The 21,338-nt window shown below is 45.1% G+C and overlaps 1 protein-coding gene across 1 annotated transcript in view; it reads left to right on the top strand.

Moving 5' to 3' along the window:
• Nucleotides 1-21,338, top strand: part of PREX1 (phosphatidylinositol-3,4,5-trisphosphate dependent Rac exchange factor 1) — a 180,816-nt gene that overhangs the window by 117,335 nt on the left and 42,143 nt on the right. Inside the window, exons 13-23 of the mRNA XM_073580534.1 lie at nucleotides 344-393; nucleotides 3,075-3,150; nucleotides 6,031-6,103; nucleotides 8,326-8,462; nucleotides 10,560-10,652; nucleotides 14,320-14,468; nucleotides 15,075-15,160; nucleotides 18,899-19,035; nucleotides 19,156-19,306; nucleotides 20,056-20,231; nucleotides 20,324-20,485. Coding sequence (XP_073436635.1) covers nucleotides 344-393; nucleotides 3,075-3,150; nucleotides 6,031-6,103; nucleotides 8,326-8,462; nucleotides 10,560-10,652; nucleotides 14,320-14,468; nucleotides 15,075-15,160; nucleotides 18,899-19,035; nucleotides 19,156-19,306; nucleotides 20,056-20,231; nucleotides 20,324-20,485 — 1,290 coding nt within the window. The remainder of the gene's footprint in view (nucleotides 1-343; nucleotides 394-3,074; nucleotides 3,151-6,030; nucleotides 6,104-8,325; nucleotides 8,463-10,559; nucleotides 10,653-14,319; nucleotides 14,469-15,074; nucleotides 15,161-18,898; nucleotides 19,036-19,155; nucleotides 19,307-20,055; nucleotides 20,232-20,323; nucleotides 20,486-21,338) is intronic.

Below are 21,338 nucleotides of genomic sequence, written 5' to 3' on the forward strand. Positions count from 1 at the left end.
ATACAGGATGTAACTCAGGATCAACACAGGATAAGTAATGTAATGTATGTACACAGTGACTCCACCAGCAGAATAGCGAGTGCAGCTCTGGAGTATAATACAGGATGTAACTCAGGATCAACACAGGATAAGTAATGTAATGTATGTACACAGTGACTGCACCAGCAGAATAGTGAGTGCAGCTCTTGGGTATAATACAAGAAAGGTAATGTATGTACACTGTAACCTCACCTTATTTGGAAATTTATGCTATATGTATAATAGGGCCATGGGTCGGGTGGATCTGGGCAGTAAGCTTTATGTGAATGTGGTGCTGTCGGTGACTCTCCTTTTTCTTTTCTAGGGTGTCAGACTTTATTGTCGTCTTCATAGCCTCTTTAGTCCTGTTATCAAGTAAGTGTGAGCTCCCCGCTGGCGATGCTTCTGTAAACTGGTGTCTCTTTCTGGGTGTCACTGTCGGTGCTTATGTTGTCGAGGAGGCGTTTTATGTAGTCAATTAATTACCCGGTTTATTCTCCTCATAATGCGCTGTATACTTTGTGCCACTTGTTGTGTGTTTTGGAGGTTACTATATCTCATACACCAATCCTCCCAACCATTGGGTTTTTAGCAGTACAAAGGTGAATGCAGCTCTGGAAGTGACTGGAGAATAACAAGAGTGACCTTGACGTGGCGGTCGGCTCAGTATTTCACAGAGTGTAAAGGTCACCCAAGTCTCAGGTCCTCTCTATCCCACTAGCTCACGATATACCGGGGGCACTGAGAAGGGTGAATGAGGAATTTACTTTGTCAGAGAGCGCCCATGTCAGCGAAGCCCCTCAGTAGAGCCCCCTTTATAATGTTAATGATTTGTCACTCATCATAGTGATTGGATAGAGGGATTACAGCATCGGACTTCAGCAGTCCTAACACATGGAGTACAAGACAAGAGGTCACTAGATGGCCCGAGTCGCCCTCTTGTGTGCATTCTCTGGATCTTGTCTTTGCATTGGGTTATTTTTGCTTTGGCGGCAGATTTTTCTGCAGTTGGCGGCGATGGCATCTGATGAGCTGGCACCACCGCACCTCAGATGATGCAGCTGCTTCTCCCACTTCCCGTTTGGGTGAAATGAGTAACGTCCAGGGATTTTGAGATGCCTGGTACCTGCATAATACAGCTGTGTGACTGGGTGACAGAGGGGGTGAGATGTGGCTTCATCAGCGTTGCAGCAGAGTTGCTGCCTGGGGAGCTGCAGACATCTGACGCCATCATGTAGCATCATGTTATATGGCCAGGCATCTCGAACAGTGTGTGTGTACATACCTATATACAGTCTCTATAGGAAAAAAATCCGGCACTCCCAAATGCAAAAAATAGAAGTTCCTTTTTATTATTCACAGCTTAGTAATCCACATGATGTACATTCAATATATACGTAACGTTTCGGTCTCTATTATGGACCTTCTTCAGACTGAATGTGACACAACAAAAAGAAAAAATAAAACAAAAAATTACATAAACTTCAATTAAAGATATTACATAACTGGTTTCAAAATACCTATAAACAACAGATATAGTCAATGAAGACCAGAGCTGCACAGAAAAACAGGTTCTACAGGAATAAATCTTGTGTGCATCAGATTATCTGGTAGTCACAAAAATAGGAACACATAATAATCATATACACAATTTAAAGAGATAAAGTATCCCATATGGAACAGCAAAAAGATATCATATAACATAATATAGAGAGATACAGATATAGATGGAACTACCAGTACACGGGTTACTAAAGAAATACTCAATATAGCTATCAAATCGTCTAGCTAGTATCATAGACAAAGGCTGGTGATAAAATGACCCGAAGACTGACATCAGAGATCTATAATACAAAATACCTAGAAAAAATCCAGGAAAAAAGAAAAAAAGAGACAAAAAAAAAAGGGGGGGAAGAGAAGGTATACAGTGGTTCCAAATACAATTATTTACTGAGGCATTTTGAAAAAAGGAGACACAAACATAGGCAAGAAAAAGATAAAAAGTAAAAAATAAAAAAAACCATAATAAAGCAAAAATGCCTAATGACATGGCGAATGTCTTACAAGTAAAATAATCTTGTTAAGGCTCAAAGATGACCAAAGAGTCACAGTAGTGTGGATTAGTCTGAACAGGCTGCCCTGTTAAGAAGCCACAAACAACAAAGTCCAATTAACATCCATGAGCGCAGAAAAAGTGCAATGGAGTAAAGCAGTAATGCTTACCATGTGGTGCTGTGAGAATCGCCGCATGCAGGAAACAATGCGCTGTCAGTTGTGTGCTGCCATATTAAGAAGTGCGCTACTGGCGGCCATGTGCCGTTGGGATTAAATACCCGACGGGGGTGCGTGCTAATGCGCACGAGTATGAGCGGACAGGTGGGGATAAGCCGGGAGTGAAGAGTGGAACGCTCAGTGGAGCGCAAACCGGAAGTGCGTCATGGAAACTGGCCGCGACCGGAAGTAGTGGAACGCAGTACGGATGCGGCGGTGAATTCAATGGTGTCTCAATCCTTCTAAGCGGCTTGTCTCTCAGTGCAGTGACACTATATGGTATATTGGGACTGGTATCCTGTTCTGAGCACCCCCCATCTATTTTCGGAGTGACGTGTCTTTTTGTCATACTATATACAGTCTCTACTTATAGGTTCCTCTTGGTGCTAATGTAGTGTGTGGATCACGTCGCCACATGTGCTAACCGTTCTTGTACTGTACTTAATACAGAAATGTCATTGCGGCAGCTCAGTGTAATGGAGGGGGTTACATTGGGTCACCCTGACCTGATGAGAGGTTTGCTTTAAATGCAGAGAGTGGTCGTGTTGTCTTGGTATCACATATCATGTATTGGACGTTTGCCATGTTTACTGCCATGTTACAATATATACGCCATGTCCCTGGCACAGAGACGCCTCATGACATATACTCACTGGTGACCAGTGACACATCGGACTGGAGGGAATTTGCTGTGTACTGGGTCATGTCATTGTTGTACTGTTATATCTCCGCGTTATCATTACAGTCCCCTCCACAAATAATGACTCATCTGTTCTGTCCCACAGAGACCGAGATCACCACCTGAAAACCTACAAGTCCGTCATCCCGGCCAGCAAGCTGGTTGATTGGCTAATATCACAGGTATCAGCCACTGCCTCCGATAATTAGCACAGGAACAGCAGCGGCACGATTGTGGGCAACAGAAGTGAGAAGTAGCCATATACTAGCCCTAGGAGCAGGATATCATTATTGTTCACTTGTCACAAATGACTGATCTCTGTATTGAATACTAGCCCAAATGACTGTTATATATATTATATACTAGCCCCAGGTGACTGATCTCTTTATTATATACTAGCCCAGGTGACTGGACTCTGTATTACACACTAGCCCAGGTGATTGATCTCTGTATTATATACTAGCCCAGGTGATTGGTCTCTATATTATATACTAGCCCAGGTGACTGATCTCTTTATTATATATTAGCCCAGGTGACTGGACTCTGTATTACACACTAGCCCAGGTGACTGGTCTCTGTATTATATACTAGCCCCAGGTGACTGATCTCTTTATTATATACTAGCCCAGGTGACTGGACTCTGTATTAAGGGCATGTCACACTAAGAGATATCGCTAGCAATATCGCTATAACTAGTGACGTTATAGCAATATTGCTAGCGATATCGCTGTGTCTGATACTTAAGGTACTGTCACACTTAGCGATGTACCAGCGATCCCGACCAGCGATATGACGCGGTCAGGATCACTGGTACATCGCTAAGTGGTCGCTAGTGAGCTGCCACACAGGCAGATCTCACTAGCGACATCGCTGGGGACAGGGGTCGCTACTTACCTGTCACACCAGGCGATCCTGCGTCCTCCCACCCGGCTCCACGCGTCGCTCGTCCTCACAGCAGGAAGTGCCGCAGGAAGCTGACGACGAGAAACAGTCCTGAACGTTCTCGCGCGATCAGCGATAACCAGCGGGGGAGCGGGTCGTAGGTAAGTATCAGACACAGCGATATCGCTAGCAATATCGCTATAACGTCACTAGTTATAGCGATATTGCTAGCGATATCTCTTAGTGTGACAGGCCCATAACCTACGACCGGCTCCCCCGCTGGTTATCGCTCATCGCGCGAGAACGTTCAGGACTGTTTCTCGTCGTCAGCTTCCTGCGGCGCTTCCTGCTGTGAGGACGAGCGACGCGTGGAGCCGGGCGGGAGGACGCAGGATCGCCTGGTGTGACAGGTAAGTAGCGACCCCCGTCCCCAGCGATGTCGCTAGTGAGATCTGCCTATGTGGCAGCTCACTAGCGACCACTTAGCGATGTACCAGCGATCCTGACCGCGTCATATCGCTGGTCGGGATAGCTGGTACATCACTAAGTGTGACAGTACCTTTACACACTAGCCCAGGTGATTGATCTCTGTATTATATACTAGCCCAGGTGATTGGTCTCTGTATTACATACTAGCCCAGGTGACTGGTCTCTGTATTACATACTAGCCCAGGTTACTGGTCTCTGTATTATATACTAGCCCAGGTGGATTGATCTCTTTATTACACAGTAGCCCAGGTGATTGATCTCTGTATTATATACTAGCCCAGGTGATTGATCTCTGTATTATATACTAGCCCAGGTGATTGATCTCTGTATTACACACTAGCCCATGTGACTGGTCTCTGTATTATATACTAGTGCAGGTGACTGGTCTCTGTATTATATACTAGCCCAGGTGATTGATCTCAGTATTACACACTAGCCCAGGTGACTGGTCTCTGTATTATATACTAGCCCAGGTGACTGGTCTCTGTATTATATACAAGCCCAGGTGACTGGTCTCTGTATTATATACTAGCCCAGGTGACTGGTCTCTGTATTATATACTAGCCCAGGTGACTGGTCTCTGTATTATATACTAGCCCAGGTGACTGGTCTCTGTATTATATACTAGCCCAGGTGACTGGTCTCTGTATTATATACTAGCCCAGGTGACTGGTCTCTCTGTATTATATACTAGCCCAGGTGACTGGTCTCTCTGTATTATATACTAGCCCAGGTGACTGGTCTCTCTGTATTATATACTAGCCCAGGTGACTGGTCTCTGTATTATATACTAGCCCAGGTGACTGGTCTCTGTATTATATACTAGCCCAGGTGCCTGGTCTCTGTATTATATACTAGCCCAGGTGGATTCATCTCTTTATTACACAGTAGCCCAGGTGATTGATCTCTGTATTATATACTAGCCCAGGTGATTGATCTCTTTATTACCAGTATATACTAGCCCGGGTGACTGGTCTCTGTATTACACAGTAGCCCAAATGACTGATCTCTGTATTATATACTAGCCCAGGTGACTGGTCTGTTTATTATATACTAGCCCCTTTGGCCACTCTTTATATATTTTCAGTTTGCTTGTTAACTCTGTCTCTGTTGATTTCATCGCCTCCTTTGCCGCTATCTTGTGATTTTTTTATTTTTTTTTTATTTTTTCCATCCTTCTTCCTGAACTTTTATAAACAATGAATTTGATTTGAACTTTAACTTTTGCCAGTTTTCCAAATATCACAATTTTGGCCTCCGAGCTATAGACGTGAGTGGTGATGGCTGATTCCTCTGTGACCCTCACCCATCTGCAAGACCAGAGATGCGCTCCTGGTGAGAACAATCTCAGGATAATCATGGCAGACTCGGCTTCTGTCTTTTCTTCAGTTCTTTCATCCACCACGTCCAGTGGCAGCTTCTCCGCTCATATTTTGTGTATATTTGGCTGCTGCACCCGAGACTCTCAACCCAACAATGGCCATAATTGCCTTCATCACAAAGTCTATGAATAGTCATCTGTTGGGCACAGCCATGCTTCCAGCAAGATGGGGAAAGGCACAGAAATAGGAGTGACTTATTTTCAATCATTGCTGGCTCGCTTTGAGCATGTGATGTGGGCTGTTGTTATGTGGACGTTATGCGATCCATGTTGGTCCTTCTCTAATAATAAAACGCTTCTTTTCTTCCAGGGAGATTTTCAGACGAGAGAAGAAGCCGTCGCTCTTGGCGTTGGACTCTGCAACAATGGATTCATGCATCATGGTAATTATGCTGACTTTTAGTTGGAATTTGGATTGCTTCAGTGTACTAATATAACGCACTGCAATATCTCCGATCACGCCTGCATCTGTGCTTTGGATTGATTAGTCATGTCTGCTCTGCACGGACAGACATAATCAATCAATCCTGTAGATGATCTAGCATCCCCCTTGAAGTTGTCAGCGTTCTGGGGCTGAATCAGTCGTCCCTGGTCATATTATACAGGTTTTATATAACCGGCAGATACAGTCCTGCTCATCGTATTGTCATCCATGAAGTTTAGGTTCATAATGTGGAATATCTCCTGAAAAAAATGAATCATGTGAACCAGTTTTTTGTATAGAGCACTTGTGTTAAATACAAAAGAGCAAATGTTAAACAGTAATTTAAAACGAAAAACAATGGGAGGGAAAAACCTAAAGCTTGCTTTGACACTGGTATTGGCACCCTTTAAATTAGTATGGAAACACATATTGATTTGCCGGAGGTAAATCACAAATGAGAATCATCTGTGGTTAATTGGTGGTGCTCAAATCTTTTAAAACGCCACATGGTAGGCTGTGTTCTTTTGTCACAGTGATGAAGACAAAGAAGCTGTCTTAGGACATCAGAACTGCTATTATCAGCAAATACAAGATTTCCAAAAGGATATAAGGCCATCTCCAAAGACCATGGTATTCCATTTTCAACAGTTTGCAATGTTATTAAGAAGTTTGCCAAACGTAACAGTCAAGAACCCCTCTGGACGTGGGTGAAAGAGGAAAATTGACAAGAGATGTCTTCGAAGGTTGATGTGAATGATGGAAAAAAACATCACTTCAAAACATCCAAAGACCTGAGGACTAACCTGGAAGAGTCTGGGGTCATGGTTTCTACAAGTGCCATACACCGCATATTAAACCAAACCAGAGCTTTATGGATGAAGGCCAGGGAAGAAACCATTGCTTAAGAAAAGACATAAAAAGAAACTACTGATCATTGCCAAAGAGTACCTTGACAAACCACAATCCTTCTGGGAAAATGTTCTGTGGACAGATGAAACAAAAATAGAGCTTTTTGGCAATGCAAGGCAACAGCTTGTTTACTGATGGCATAATGAAGCTTATAAGGAAAAGAACACCCTACCAACGGTTAAGCATGGTGGAGGATCCATAAAGCTGTGGGGTTGCTTTGCTGCGTCTGGTACTAGAGGCCTTGACCGTATCACAGGAATCATGAAATCTGAGAATTATCAAGACATTTTAGAGCGAAATGTCCTACCCTGTGTAAAAAAAACTTGATTAGAGTCGAAGATTATGGGTCTTCCAGCAAGACAATGACCCAAAGCACACATCCAAATGTACACATGAATGATTGAAAGAGAAAAAATGGACTGTTTTAAAATGGCCAGCAATTAGTCCTGATCTCCGTCCCATTGAAAATCTTTGGGGTGAGCTGAAATCTGCCTTTGGGAAAATTAAGTTGAAAAACAATGTTTTATTTTTGTATTACTTTGGACCGCTAATTAAAAAATCCTGCGGATATAACTTTGGTACATTTCCATATATTTCTGAAGATATTGTACAGGCTACGAAAAAAATTAAGGGGTGCCAATAACCGTTAGCATGTCTGTAGATGTTTGTTACCTGTATAATGATGATGGGGTAACAAGGCAGACACAGACAGGAGAGCGCCCCTATGCAAGAATCATATAGGGGCCCTTTGTCGGCCGTCAGTTTATCACAATACACCCGTTAATATGTCTGTGATAGAAACTGCTTGCTGATTTGGAGCTGGAGGTGGCCCCCTTGCCTTCTGGGCATTTTGTCTGCTCCTGGGAGTAGGAACAGGGCATGTGAGGGGGAGCACCTCCTCTATAATTTCAGTTAATTAGGATGAGGCTGCATTGCGTTAAGTACTGGTCACTTTCTCTGCTCCTCAGCCACAGATGCCGGTACTCCCCTCTTATTATGGCTGTTGTGTGGTTGGGGAACACTGGATGCTGTCAGCTGCCCACCACGTCCCCTGCAATTTCGTTTATGATGAGTAGTGCAGCTGTGTGAGCTCAGGAGACATTATACCCTTTCCCAGAATGCTATAAAGCCCCTTCCATGGATTCCCACCAAATGATGATGGCTTTGTGACTTTTTTTTTTGTCTGCATGTATAACTTGTTGCTCATGTTTCCTTTCTCCTTTCTTTTTTTCTATTTCTTACCTTTTCTCTCTTTTTATTTCTCCATATTAGTGCTGGAGAAGAGCGAATTCAAAGATGAGTCGCAGTTCTTTCGGTTTCACGCTGACGAGGAGATCGAAGGAACCAACTCCAAGAACAAGAAGAATGACTTTAAACTCCTAGAGAACATCATGGCCAAGACTCTGCTGGTGAGAACAGTGGTGGTCAGCAGCACAAGGGAGGCACGATTTACAGGTCTCCATGCATCTGACACACAGCGTTCAGAAGATACCGATGTATAGGGGAAGGAGAGAATCGTGACCTAACACATAAGTGGCTGTGCGTGACCTTGGCTGTATGTGTGTGTGTGTGTGCAGTGTCAGTCATGTGTGAGATGTGTTTGAACTGTAACCTTGGCCATGTGTGAAATGCTGAGCATTCCCTGATGATGGCGGCCCCAACTAAGGAGAAGGATGTCATAAATGGCTTTGGGTTTGTCATAAGTAGGTGCCAGGGCCCTGAGTCCTACACATGTTGGACTCCTATGTGAACATAAATACATCTGCTGTGCTCACACATTCCTCACCGCTCTGACCGCAGGCACAGGAATAGAAACACCCCTCCCCCGATCCCAGAAATGAAAACAGTAATAACACACTCCCAGCGTTATGAGAGGTCAACCAGGGGGATTATCACATGGACAGGTCAGAGAGATCAGATTGTCGGCTCTCGCGGACAGGGATGATGGGAGTGATAAAAGGAGATTAGAATTCAAGTTTCTGGGGACAAAGATGATAGGAGTGATACATAGAGTGATGAAAAGAGATTTAATTGTGAGCTCTTGGGGACAGAGATTGTGTGATAATCCACCCAAACACCTCGCTTGGCCGAGTTTTCTAGTGTTCTCTATGAGAAAGTTGCGTCTGACATGTCAGCCATGTCCCATAGAGAATGAGATTGACAGTCTGAAATCGGACATTCACAATTAATATCTCTCCCGCCCATCACTCTGCCAGTGCCCACATACACGTTAGAGTGTCAGCTGGGACTTTCAATACCTGCAAGTTCAGTCGACATTAGTCCAATGGGTAGGGGGGCCTTTAGACTGTTGTCTGAACTCGTCGATATTGGCAGGTTTGGACAACGTTAAGTCTGTGTATGTGTGGTGAGGGAATTAGATTGCCATATCCAGGGGACAGGCATGACTCAAGTAATATAATGTGTGTACTGCGGAGATTAGATTGATATTTGTACATACGAGTTGTTGGTGCCGTATGTGAGGGGTTACTTGGGCTCAATGTCGGACTGAGGTGCCAAGGGCCCACCAGTAACAATCTCCAGGACCCCACTTTTCAGCTACATACAAATGTGACATTATCCTCAATCATAAATTTATATAACAATGGGCTGGGTAGATTGTTACATGAATAAGGTGCTGCCTTTTATCTGATATCCAAGAAGTATAATTTCTCCTTGCGGAGAATGACATGCTAAGCATGTCGAGGTGAGGAGACTTAAAGCCGCAATGCTCCTCTGGGAAATATGCTAATTATGCAAATTGTCTCTTCAGAGAGGAAGAGGACTAGAATTCTAGTGCCACCTATTGGAGGTAGCAATCCTAAAAGTCAATGTTGACCCTTTAACGAGCCTAGTTACATGACTTAGGATAAAAGCCAAGCCAGAATCTCCATTTGCAGACACTGTGTTTCGGGGTACTGCCCCTCATCAGTGCAAAGTGGGAGATCTGGTTTGGCTGTGATAGAGGCGTCTGACCGATATCCAAGAAGTATCATTTCTCCTTGCGGAGAATGACATGCTAAGCATGTCGAGGTGAGGAGACTTAAAGCCGCAATGCTCCTCTGGGAAATATGCTAATTGTGCAAATTGTGTCTGCAAATGGAGATTCTGGCTTGACTTTTATCCTAAGTCATGTGACAAGGCTCGTTAAAGGGTCAACATTGACTTTTAGGATTGCTACCTCCAATAGGTGGCACTAGAGTTCTAGTCCTCTTCCTCTCTGAAGAGACAATTTGCATAATTAGCCTTTTATCTGTACATAGATTCATGTATATTGTGCCAAGTACTGCTCATATTAGAGGGTGGTGGCCCACTCTTCCACAGGGGCCTACCGGAGGATACTCCTGTTCTCCTGTAGGCCAGTCCAAGCCTGTGGGGCTTGTAGTTCTTCCCAGTTAGATTATCCTGTTTCTGGGGGCTGGCATGTGGCTGTGATCGGCCACTTTTCTAGTTGTTCAGTCACCATCAAGTGAGGGGTATTACTAAATCTATGCTCTGTTCATCCACAGATTCTACCTCAGGAAGAGGATTACGGCTTTGATCTGGAAGAGAAGAACAAAGCGATTGTGGTGAAATCTGTCAGGAAGGGATCACATGCTGAGGTGAGACCCATCAGACAGGCATATAAGACCAATGTGGCGACCCAAAAAGCAACAGTGCGCTGACACCAATAAAGCCTAGCACCAGAACGATGACATTAAAAGAGCTTTCCCACCAGAGACACTTGGGACATTTCAGGGTCTTTCAGCGAATCAAAACAGTAAATTCAAGACTATTGGCAACTGTGACCTAGGGTCTATTTACACTGCAAGATTATCTTGAATGTGCATTCCTAGGAATACTCATTGCATGATAATCTTTCAGTCTAAAGGTACTGTCACATTTAGCGATGTACCAGCGATCCCGACCAGCGATATGACGCGGTCAGGATCGCTGGTACATCGCTAAGTGGTCGCTAGTGAGCTGCCACACAGGCAGATCTCACTAGCGACATTGCTGGGGACGGGGGTCGCTACTTACCTGTCACACCAGGCGATCCTGCGTCCTCCCGCCCGGCTCCACGCGTCGCTCGTCGTCGCAGCAGGAAGCGCCGCAGGAAACTGACGACGAGAAACAGTCCAGCCTGTTCTCGCGCGATCAGCGATAACCATCGGGGGAGCCGGTCGTAGGTAAGTATCAGACATAGCGATATCGCTAGCAATATCGCTATAACGTCACAAGTTATAGCGATATTGCTAGCGATATCTCTTAGTGTGACATGCCCTTAAGGTTGTGTTCACATGTAGTGATCAGTTAAGGTACTGTCACACTAAGCGATGTACCAGTGATCCCGACCAGCGATATGACACGGTCAGGATCGCTGGTACATCGCTAAGTGGTCGCTAGTGAGCTGCCACACAGGCTGATCTCACCAGCGACATCGCAGGGGTCGGGGGTCGCTACTTACCTGTCAGACGAGGCTATCCTGATGTCCTCCCGCCCGCGTCCACACGTCGCTCGTCGTCACGGCAGGAAGCTGACGACGAGAAACGGCCCAGGACGTTCTCGCGCGATCAGCGATAACCAGCGGGGGAGCGGTCGGAGGTAAGTATCAGACATAGCGATATCGCTAGCAATATCGCTATAACGTCACAAAAACCAGTGACGTTATAGCGATATTGCTAGCGATATCGCTTAGTGTGACAGGCCCTTAAGAACAGATCCAGCAGCAATCTGTGGGGGAAAAAAAAGGTTGTGCAGAAACTTTTTAGTCTGTTTTTAAATAACTGATCTCTGCTGGATCTGTTTTTTTAACATTGAAGTCTCTTGCTAATTATCCATTCATTTTTGTTTCTTTTGTAACAGATCCGTATATTACCCATCCCATCTGTTTTTATTTACTTCGTAATGGATCTGTTTTTTGCTTACAGATCTGTTTCAAAGGAAAGAAAAAACGATGACTAATTAATGGATCCGTTTTCTATACTCTTTGTTTTTGAATAACTGGATCCTTTTTTTTTGTATTTTTTAACATTGGACTAAAAAATTGTGTCTGCTCAACTTTTCTGTGAATGGGTTGCTCCTGGATCCATTCTGACTGATCTCTACTGGACATGTGAACATGGCCTAAATTGTCTGCTCATAACCCGATGAAAGAGCAAAATTATCTTTTGTGCTGCAGAAAATATCATGCTTCTCAGCAGCACGTTTTTTTTGTAAGCAGTACTTGCACTGCCAAAAACAGTGGCCTATGCGCACTGAATAATCTATTAAGGACCTGTCGCACTAAGCGATATCGCTAGCAATATCGCTGTAACGTCACTGGTTTTGTGACATAGCAGCGATATTGCTAGCGATATCGCTATGTGTGATACTTACCTACGACCGGCTCCCCCGCTGATTATCGCTGATCGCGCGAGAACGTCCTGGACCGTTTCTCGTCGTCAGCTTCCTGCTGGGCTTCCTGTGGCGTGGACGCGGGCGGGAGGACGTCAGGATCGCCTCGTCTGACAGGTAAGTAACGACTCCCGACCGCTGCTATGTCGCTGGTGAGATCTGCCTGTGTGGCAGCTCACTAGCGACCACTTAGCAATGCACCAGCGATCCTGACCGCGTCATATCGCTGGTCGGGATCGCTGGTGCATCGATAAGTGTGACAGTACCTTTAGAGATCGCTTAGTGGGCATCTGTGGCACCCCTGAGGGTTCAGTCGCCACAGAGGTACTGCACCTCCTCCTGAGGTGTGGTTCCCCACTATCCAAGTAAGATGGAGACACCTGACCACACTCCAACACTCACATCCCACACGCACACCAGTAGCAGAGCAACCTTTGTGGCTCCCTGCTTGGAACACGAAGAGTGCTGGGAGGTGGGTGGAGCTTAGACTGCACAACAGAGCGGGAGAATATTAGGAAAAGGTCAGTCTGTGAGAGAAAATCCCCAGAGAGGGATGGAGTGAAGGAAGTGCTGCGGCAGACTCCTGTGACCTGGAGCTGCTGGCACAGAAAAGAGCCATAGCAAGCCTGATTCTTCAGAGGGAAGAAAGATTAGTGTGGAACGTAAGGAGAAGAGAACTAAGGACTAGGGTCAGAGCAGAGCCCTTCCTCAAGTTTGAAGCGCATGGCCGGAGTCCAGTCTCCGAGGTTGTATGGATACTGATGTTCCTGCAGCAGAAACCGGAGGAATAGAAGTCGTCACCACTTTATTCCCATCTAAGACTTGGGGGCACAACAGCAACGTGGGTGAGCCGGGACATGATAGCAAGGACTTCCCGAAGCAGGCTACAGCTGTCTGCCATACAAGTAGAGTTCTAAGTAACATCAAGAAGAAGGAACTTGAGTTTAATACACAACTACAAGTACTTTAGATTAGGCGCTAGTGTGGAGACGTTCAGAGATGGCATATGTTGGAGGAGTGCTGGAAAGGTGTACTTTACCGTACCTGGGAGTTGGCTGAGCCCCTGACCTGGAGGACACGGCACTGAAGCGGGTATCTGTGTGCACCAGACTGTGAGTAAAGCCTTTGGAACTACATGCCCTTGTGTCCTCCACTTATTCCTGCGCCTTGCCCCCGGCTCTGCTACATGTACTTATTTACCCCATCTCCCCATTTACCAACCTCATCTACTCTGCCCTGGGACTACGGCTCCACCTGCACCTGTGGGGAGCTTCAACATCATTGCTGCACCACACCATCTGTCCCGGAGAAGCAACCCTGCAGCGCTGGTCAAACTGACTTGAAACCACAGGTGTCATTTCACCCCTTTTACATGGACGCCCAGGGCCACGGACCGGGTCACTGCCACTGTGACATCTCCCATTGAAATCAACGGGCCCGGTGCCGAGTACCCCACGGCCCTGGCGGGCGATCCACATCGTTGTACACCTGTATCTGTGTAAACATGATACGTGACTACTGCCCGATTAGTAACAGCAGTCGTTCAGTGCTGAAAGTCAGGTTATGTAAACAAATCTTTACCTGTATCTCATCGTCGGCCATTAAGGTGGCAGTTATGAGGGACCATTGCGCCCCCTATCAGCGATCATCAGCATTGGGTATGTTGAATTGGGAACATTTTTCCAATTCATTGTGATAGCCAATCCATCAATTTTTCACCACTAGTGCAGCCACAGCATGACTAGAGGATTTCATGTTCTTTCCATCAAGCTTCGTTTTGGTCAGTTTACAAGTCACCTGGGAGATGGACATTGATAGCAGCGTTCAACATTTATTGCATAATACTTAATTTTGTGGTAATTAGGAAAAATTGTCCCCTTTGTCTCGCTGCAGATGGCCGGACTTCAGGTTGGACGGAAGATCTACACCATTAATGAGGACCTCGTCTTCCTCAGACCCTTCTCTGAAGTAGAGATTCTTCTGAACCAGTCGTTCTGTGCTCGAAGGCCAATCCGAATCCTGGTGGCTACCAAATCCAAAGAGTAAGTATCTTAAGCTCCCCATACACTTTAGATGACTATTGGCTAAACAATGCTTCGGCCCATCATTCAGCCAACAGCCATCTCGGCTGACTTTCGTCATACACAAGAACACTACTTCGGCCAAGCTCTCCTCTGTAAGAAAAATGCCAAAAGACATCTGTGCCAGTGGCTTTTCTTCAGGTAAATAACACGATTGGCAGTCCTAAATCAGACATGCCCGATTGACATCTTCCCTGAGAATCAGTTGGCCGACGCCTCAGTAAACACTAGAGTGTCGTCCGAACCCATCAATATAATCGAATGTGGCCAGCATCAGACCAAGGTGTACTGGGGCTAAACAATGTCTGTAGTGTGAGAGCTGCAGCAGATGTGATCTGTTAGGGATTATCCAATCTCCCTACAACCAGCCCTAGACGGCAGCGTTCAACGTGTCCCTATCACATTATGGTCTGTACCTTGATGTGAAGTGCTGAACATTACATCATGTGAGATCTGCACTGGATACTGATGACTGTGGTGGGTGAGAATTGATTGTCGTGGGGGAGGGGTATTACTTGCTGCCTGACATTATCGTTTCTGTACACACGTAATATCTTGTCGCTGTAGGATTGTGAAGATTCCGGACTGTTCACAGTCCCTGTGTTTCCAGATCAGGGGATCGGCTCCTCCTTACGTCCATGCAGTGGGTAGAGGTGAGACCTGCGGGTGCAGTGATGGGTTTACTGTTCACCAAGTGATCTGCAGCGTATACATACTGTTATATGTGATTATATGTGATTGCGGTGTAGACACTGACTGCAGACGTGTCGTTGTGCCCCCCTGTACTGTGTCATTCCCTCATATATTACCACTGTGCTTTGTACATGTCGTGGTCACGGCTCTGCATCCATCCTGGCAGTACAGTCCTCTTGCTGTTACTCTTAGTTGATGTTTCCTCTTGTAGGAGAATCTCAGACTTCATGGTGAACGCTTCATAACAAGTGCTGTGTCTAATGTCAATCACAGCCGGCGAGAATCAAAAATATCCACCACATCCTAAGTACCTACAGATGTGAGGCCGACATCTGGTGCGCAGGGGTGGCAGGCAGCAGACTGCTTTATGACCCCCCCAAGGCATTGTTTTACTATTTTACATCAGGCCTAGAAGGTTTAAGACTAAAAACAAGCTATACAAAGTGTAAATGTGTCTGCAGATGATAGGTGTGTACATACGTGTGCTGTATGTGTTTGTGTGTGAGCGCTTTGAGTGTACTGTAGAGCTTCCTGCTACATTGCATGTGAGGGACTGGCCTAATGACTTTCAGAGCTCGTATTTGCTGGTGGAGTGTTTATTGGTTAGAGAGATGTAAAGAGGTTGCTTTATTTTGCATGCATAGGGGCCCTCTGCTGTCTGTGTCCGCCCCTGGTACTATATATGTGAATAGGTGTGCACATTGTATGATGTGTGTGCATTGCATGTGGTTACTGTATCTTTGTATGTCAGTGTCAGTGTAATGTATATACATGTACAGTGTAAGGTATGTGTATATGTGGGTAAACTAGATGGTATGTATGTGTTGTACAGTGTGAGGTGTGTGTATGCGTGTATATTATGGTATGTGTGTGGACTCTATATGCATGAATAGCATGTGTTTGTATATGTGACACTATATGTGTGAGTACATGTGTATGTTACAGTATGTGTGTATATAGATGTAAAGTTTATTTGCGTGTATATTATAGTATGTGAGCGTACTATATGTGTACACTGTATAATAAGTGGACATGTGGGTGCAATAGATGGTATTTACTGTTCACAGTATGTTATTTGTGTGTATTATGTTGTGTATGCTATATGTCTGCACGTTCTGATATATGAATATGTGGGTGCACTGGATAGCATGTTCATGTGCATCGTATGGTCTGTGTGTGTGTATGCTGTCTTGATGTCCAATGTGTTCTGTAATTATATATATGTATGTATATATACACACACACACACAGTGGGTACAGAAAGTATTCAGACCCCTTTACATTTTTCACTCTTTGTTTCATTGCAGCCATTTGGTAAATTCAAAAAAGTAAAATTTTTTCTCATTAATGTACACTCTGCACCCCATCTTGACTGAAAAAAGCAGAAATGTAGAAATTTTAGCAAATTTATTAAAGAAAAACTGAAATATCACATGGTCATAAGTATTCAGACTCTTTGCTCAGTATTGAGTAGAAGCACCCTTTTGAGCTAGTACAGCCATGAGTCGTCTTGGGATTGATGCAACAAGTTTTTCACACCTGGATTTGCGGATCCTCTGCCATTCTTCCTTGCAGATCCTCTCCAGTTCCGTCAGGTTGGATGGTGAACGTTGGTGGACAGCCATTATCAGGTCTCTCCAGAGATGCTCATTTGGGTTTAGGTCAGCGCTGTGGCTGGGCCAGTCAAGAATGGTCACAGAGTTGTTCTGAAGCCACTCCTTTGTTATTTTAGCTGCATGCTAAGGGTCATTGTCTTGTTGGAAGGTGAAACCTTTGGCCAAGTCTGTGGTCCAGAGCACTCTGGAAGAGGTCTTCATCCAGGATATCTCTCTCTGTACTTGGCCGCATTCATGTTTCCTTCAATTACAATCAGTCATCCTGTCCCTGCAGCTGAAAAACACCCCTATAGCATGATGCTGCCACCACCATGTTTCACTGTTGGGATTGTATTGGGCAGGTGATGAGCAGTGCCTGGTTTTCTACACACATACCTCTTAGAATTATCACCAAAAAGTTCTATCTTCGTCTCAGCAGACCATATAATCTTATTTCTCATTGTCTGGGAGTCCTTCATGTGTTTTTTTAGTAAACTCTATTCGGGCTTTCATATGTCTGGCACTGGGGAGAGGCTTCCGTCGGGCCACTCTGCCATAAAGGCCCAACTGATAGAGGGCTGCAGTGATAGTTGACTTTGTGGAACTTTCTCCCATCTCCCTACTGCATCTGTGGAGCTCAGCCACAGTGATCTTGGGGTTCCTCTTTACCTTTCTTGCCAAGGCTCTTCTCCCACGATTGCTCAGTTTGGCTGGACGGCCAGGTCTAGGAAGACTTCTGGTAGTCCCAAACATCTTCCATTTAAGGATTATGGAGGCCACTGTGCTCCTAGGAACCTTGAGTACTGCAGAAATTCTTTTGTAACCTTGACCAGATGTGTGCCCTGCCACAATTCGGTCTCTGAGCTCCTTGGCCAGTTCCTTTGACCTCATGATTCTCATTTGGTCTGACATGCACTGTGAGGTCTTATATAGACAGGTGCGTGCCTTTACAAATCAAGTCCTATCAGTTTAATTAAACACAGCTGGACTCCAATGAAGGAGTAAAACCAACTCAAGGAGGAGCACAAGGAAATGGACAGCATGTGACTTAAATATGAGTGTCTGAGCAAAGGGTCTGAATACTTATGACCATGTGAAATTTCAGTTTTTGTTTTTCAATAAATTTGCAAAAATTCCTACATTTCTGTTTTTTCAGTCAAGATGGGATGCAGAGTGTACATTAATGAGAAAAAAATTAACTTTTTTGAATTTACCAAATGGCTGCAATGAATCAACGAGTGAAAAATTTAAAGGGGTCTGAGTACTTTCTGTACCCACTGTATATGTGTTTGTATATGCTGTGTACTGAATATGAAAGTTTAAAATGTATGTGTCCGCCCTCTTCATTGTACAACATACTGTGTATATGTGTACAGTATGGTGTGTATACAGTATATGTGAACAGTATGGTGAGTGTTCAGTATATTATGTGTGTACAGTATGGTATGTGAGTGTATGTGTGTACAGCTGTGTACCGTATGGTATTTGTGTACAGTATATGGTGTATGTGTGTACTGTATGGTGCTTGTGTGTTTACAGTTTGTGTGCAGTCTGGATTATCTGATATAATGTAGTATGGATGTATACTTTTGTGTACAGCTTCTGTCCTCTGACAGAGCCTGGCGGTGCCTTATACCACAGCATATACTGCTCTGTACCTGCTTGTGTTGCCCATAGGAATGTAGGATGGGTAATAATGGAGTCAATGATTGGTTTTGTCTGTGCTCAGTCACTGGAGCAGAACTTTCCCACAACTCTTTTCCAAACATGTAGAGCCCCCTCCAGGTGCCACAGGGGTCCTGTAGTGTGAGAACCTGAAGTTTATAAATCACCCCCCAGTAATAACATTCCAGACACACGTGTTCTGCAGGTGACATTCACCCATTCTCCGGTCTGCTGAATGGGGTATCGTTGTCTTATAGAATACCTAAAGAAATGTTCAAATGCACAGTATGATGAATAATTATTCTGTATTTACTTACATTGGAGAGTATCAGTGTGCGGGGTCCTATATGGAGAAAGAAGGGTCTTCTGCTGCTTCGCTCTATAGATGGGGTGTAGACATCTGTCTGATATAGTAAAATATTATCTCCCTGTGTTCAGGGTCACAGGCAGCTGCTGTTGGTCTTCATCCTGGACAATGTATCCTCAAGGTAAACGGAACGAATGTCATACACGACAGTCACTCCGAGGTTCTGGAGCACTTCAGCGCATACCGAAAAAACCCACAAAACCCCCTGGTGAGAACTACCACTCAACATCCTCCACTATAACAGTATGCAAACTGTTAAAATATGCGATGAGTGCAGCACCTTGAGATTGGAAGTGCAGTGGATAATATATTCGTCTTCTGATTTCAGGGGCTGTTCCAGTGGATCTACAGGACCCATGAGGATGCGGAGGAGGACAGAGCGCAGAGATGTAAATCTGATGACTGTCTGAACGGCGGCTTGTCTGATGACCACAGCGCTGGCCTCCTGCTGGACACAAGTATCCCCAGCAGACAAGCAGGTAGTGCGTGACAGGCCACATCTCCTATAGATATTGATATCCTGACCCCATTATCGGGTAATATTTAGGGTCCAGAGACGTTGCCACCCTTTAAGGGGGCAAAAACATCTCGTACATTTATGGTTTATCCACAGGGTAGGTCATAAATGTATAGGAGCCCTATCTATCCTGAGAAAAGGATCCTGTTGCTCACTGTTTTCATTGGAGTGGTGGTCAGCATTCAGACCACCCCTGCACTGACAGCTGTGCACATCAGGACCCTGTTCTCAAGATAGGTACAGGTGCCATTGATAATCTCTTCCAAATTCTACTTTAGAATGCCCCATTAGAAAGAGTTTCTGCAATTTTTTTTTTACAGACAAGAGCCCCGATTCATCATTTGCGTTTTTTTGAACTTGCTTTCTTTTTTTTCATGTTGTGTTAGTTGCCATTTTTGGTACCAAATTCATCAAAATGGTGAGACGTGCTCAAACCATTTTTTAAAAGTCGCAAATGATGAATTAAAAAAAAAAAATCTGTAATCACTAAACTCCGAACACAAAGCGGCAAACAAAAAAATACAAGCGAACACATAGAAAATAGACTTCAAAAACCGACAGCTGCTCATTTATTATTATTGTGCTCGGCGCGTCGCTGAAATCCCCAGCACTTCTGCATCAGTCGAATAGGAGGGGCGGTAACGTGATTCATCTAATCTTCAGGCAAGAAATCCTGATGTTTTTGGGTTCTGATTCTTTGTCCCTCTGCAGATGCCCCCTGCCCCTCCACTAACATCATGGAGGACAGTCCTTTTATCAACCTGACAGTGGAGAACGTCCACCTTGAGCATGGTGTGATGTACGAATACGTCAGCACTGGCGGGATAAAATGCTATGTCCTGGAGAAGATGGTTGAACCTCGTGGATCCTTTGGGATAACTGCTAAGGTAAAGTGGATTGTGGCTCACCCCACATGGAGGGTTCACATTACTCATGGGGGGACTGGGCTCTTCAGCCTGTCACTCTCTTGTCTTCTCAGATCCTGCAGGCATTTATTGCTGATGACGTTGAATTTGTGAAGAATTGTACAAGGCTTATCGCAATGAGCAAATCAGTGATGACCATGCCGCAGTACGAATTCCGCCACATCTGTGACACCAAACTGGAGAACATCAGCCAGAGGATCAACAATTACGAGGGGGTAATAAACTCCCCTGAACCTGTCAGCATTTTCTTCCCTTCCTGTATATTATAGGCCTCTGTCTTCCAATCCCCCTCCTCCATCATCTTCCCTTCACCTTTAGGCTATGTGCACACGTTGCGGATTTTCATGCGGATCCGGAGCGTTTTTGGCACTCAAAATTGCATGAAATCCGCAGTGTAGGGAACATCTAATGTTAGTCAATGGTAAATGAAGAATTGTTGTGCGCATGCTGCCGAAAAATCCGCGCAGATTTGCAGCGTTTTTTTTCCACAGCGTGTCAATTCTTTTTGCGGATCCGCAGCAGCGTTACTCTGTCGCCTCATTGGGGGACACAGAACCATGGGTTTTATGCTGCTGTCCACTAGGAGGCAACACTATGCATAATCTGAAAAAGATTAACTTTGGCTCCTCCTCTGCAGTATACATCCCTGGACGGCATCAGCCTTCTCCAGTTTTTGCTTATTGTCGCAAGGAGGCACACCTAAAGATTTTATTTTTTTCCGACGGATTACAGATGAAGAAAAGTGGGTCTCCAGCGAGACTCCCGGCATAGCTCCTTCCTCGGCCCCCTATTATGGGGAGCCCGGTTGAAGTTGAGATGGCTATTCCCCATGTCGCTCCTTCCCCAGTCCCTCGGGTATTGGTTCGAAGTCGAGACCCACCTCCTTCCCCAAACCCTATGGGGTCTGGGTTGAGGTCGAGGCGAGGATGAAGACCCCTGATTGTGACAGGCGCACCCTCCCTAATCCCCCTCTGGGGGCATTAGGTTGAGATGCCTCAGGTAGGGTCTGTATAAGGCAGCATTCTGCAGCTTAAACAGCCAGGGACCCCAGCCCTGCTGCGGGCTCCT

This window comes from Dendrobates tinctorius, unplaced genomic scaffold (genome assembly GCF_039654945.1).
Source record: "Dendrobates tinctorius isolate UK_male_01 unplaced genomic scaffold, ASM3965494v1 ptg000065l, whole genome shotgun sequence".
Lineage (NCBI taxonomy): Eukaryota > Metazoa > Chordata > Amphibia > Anura > Dendrobatidae > Dendrobates > Dendrobates tinctorius.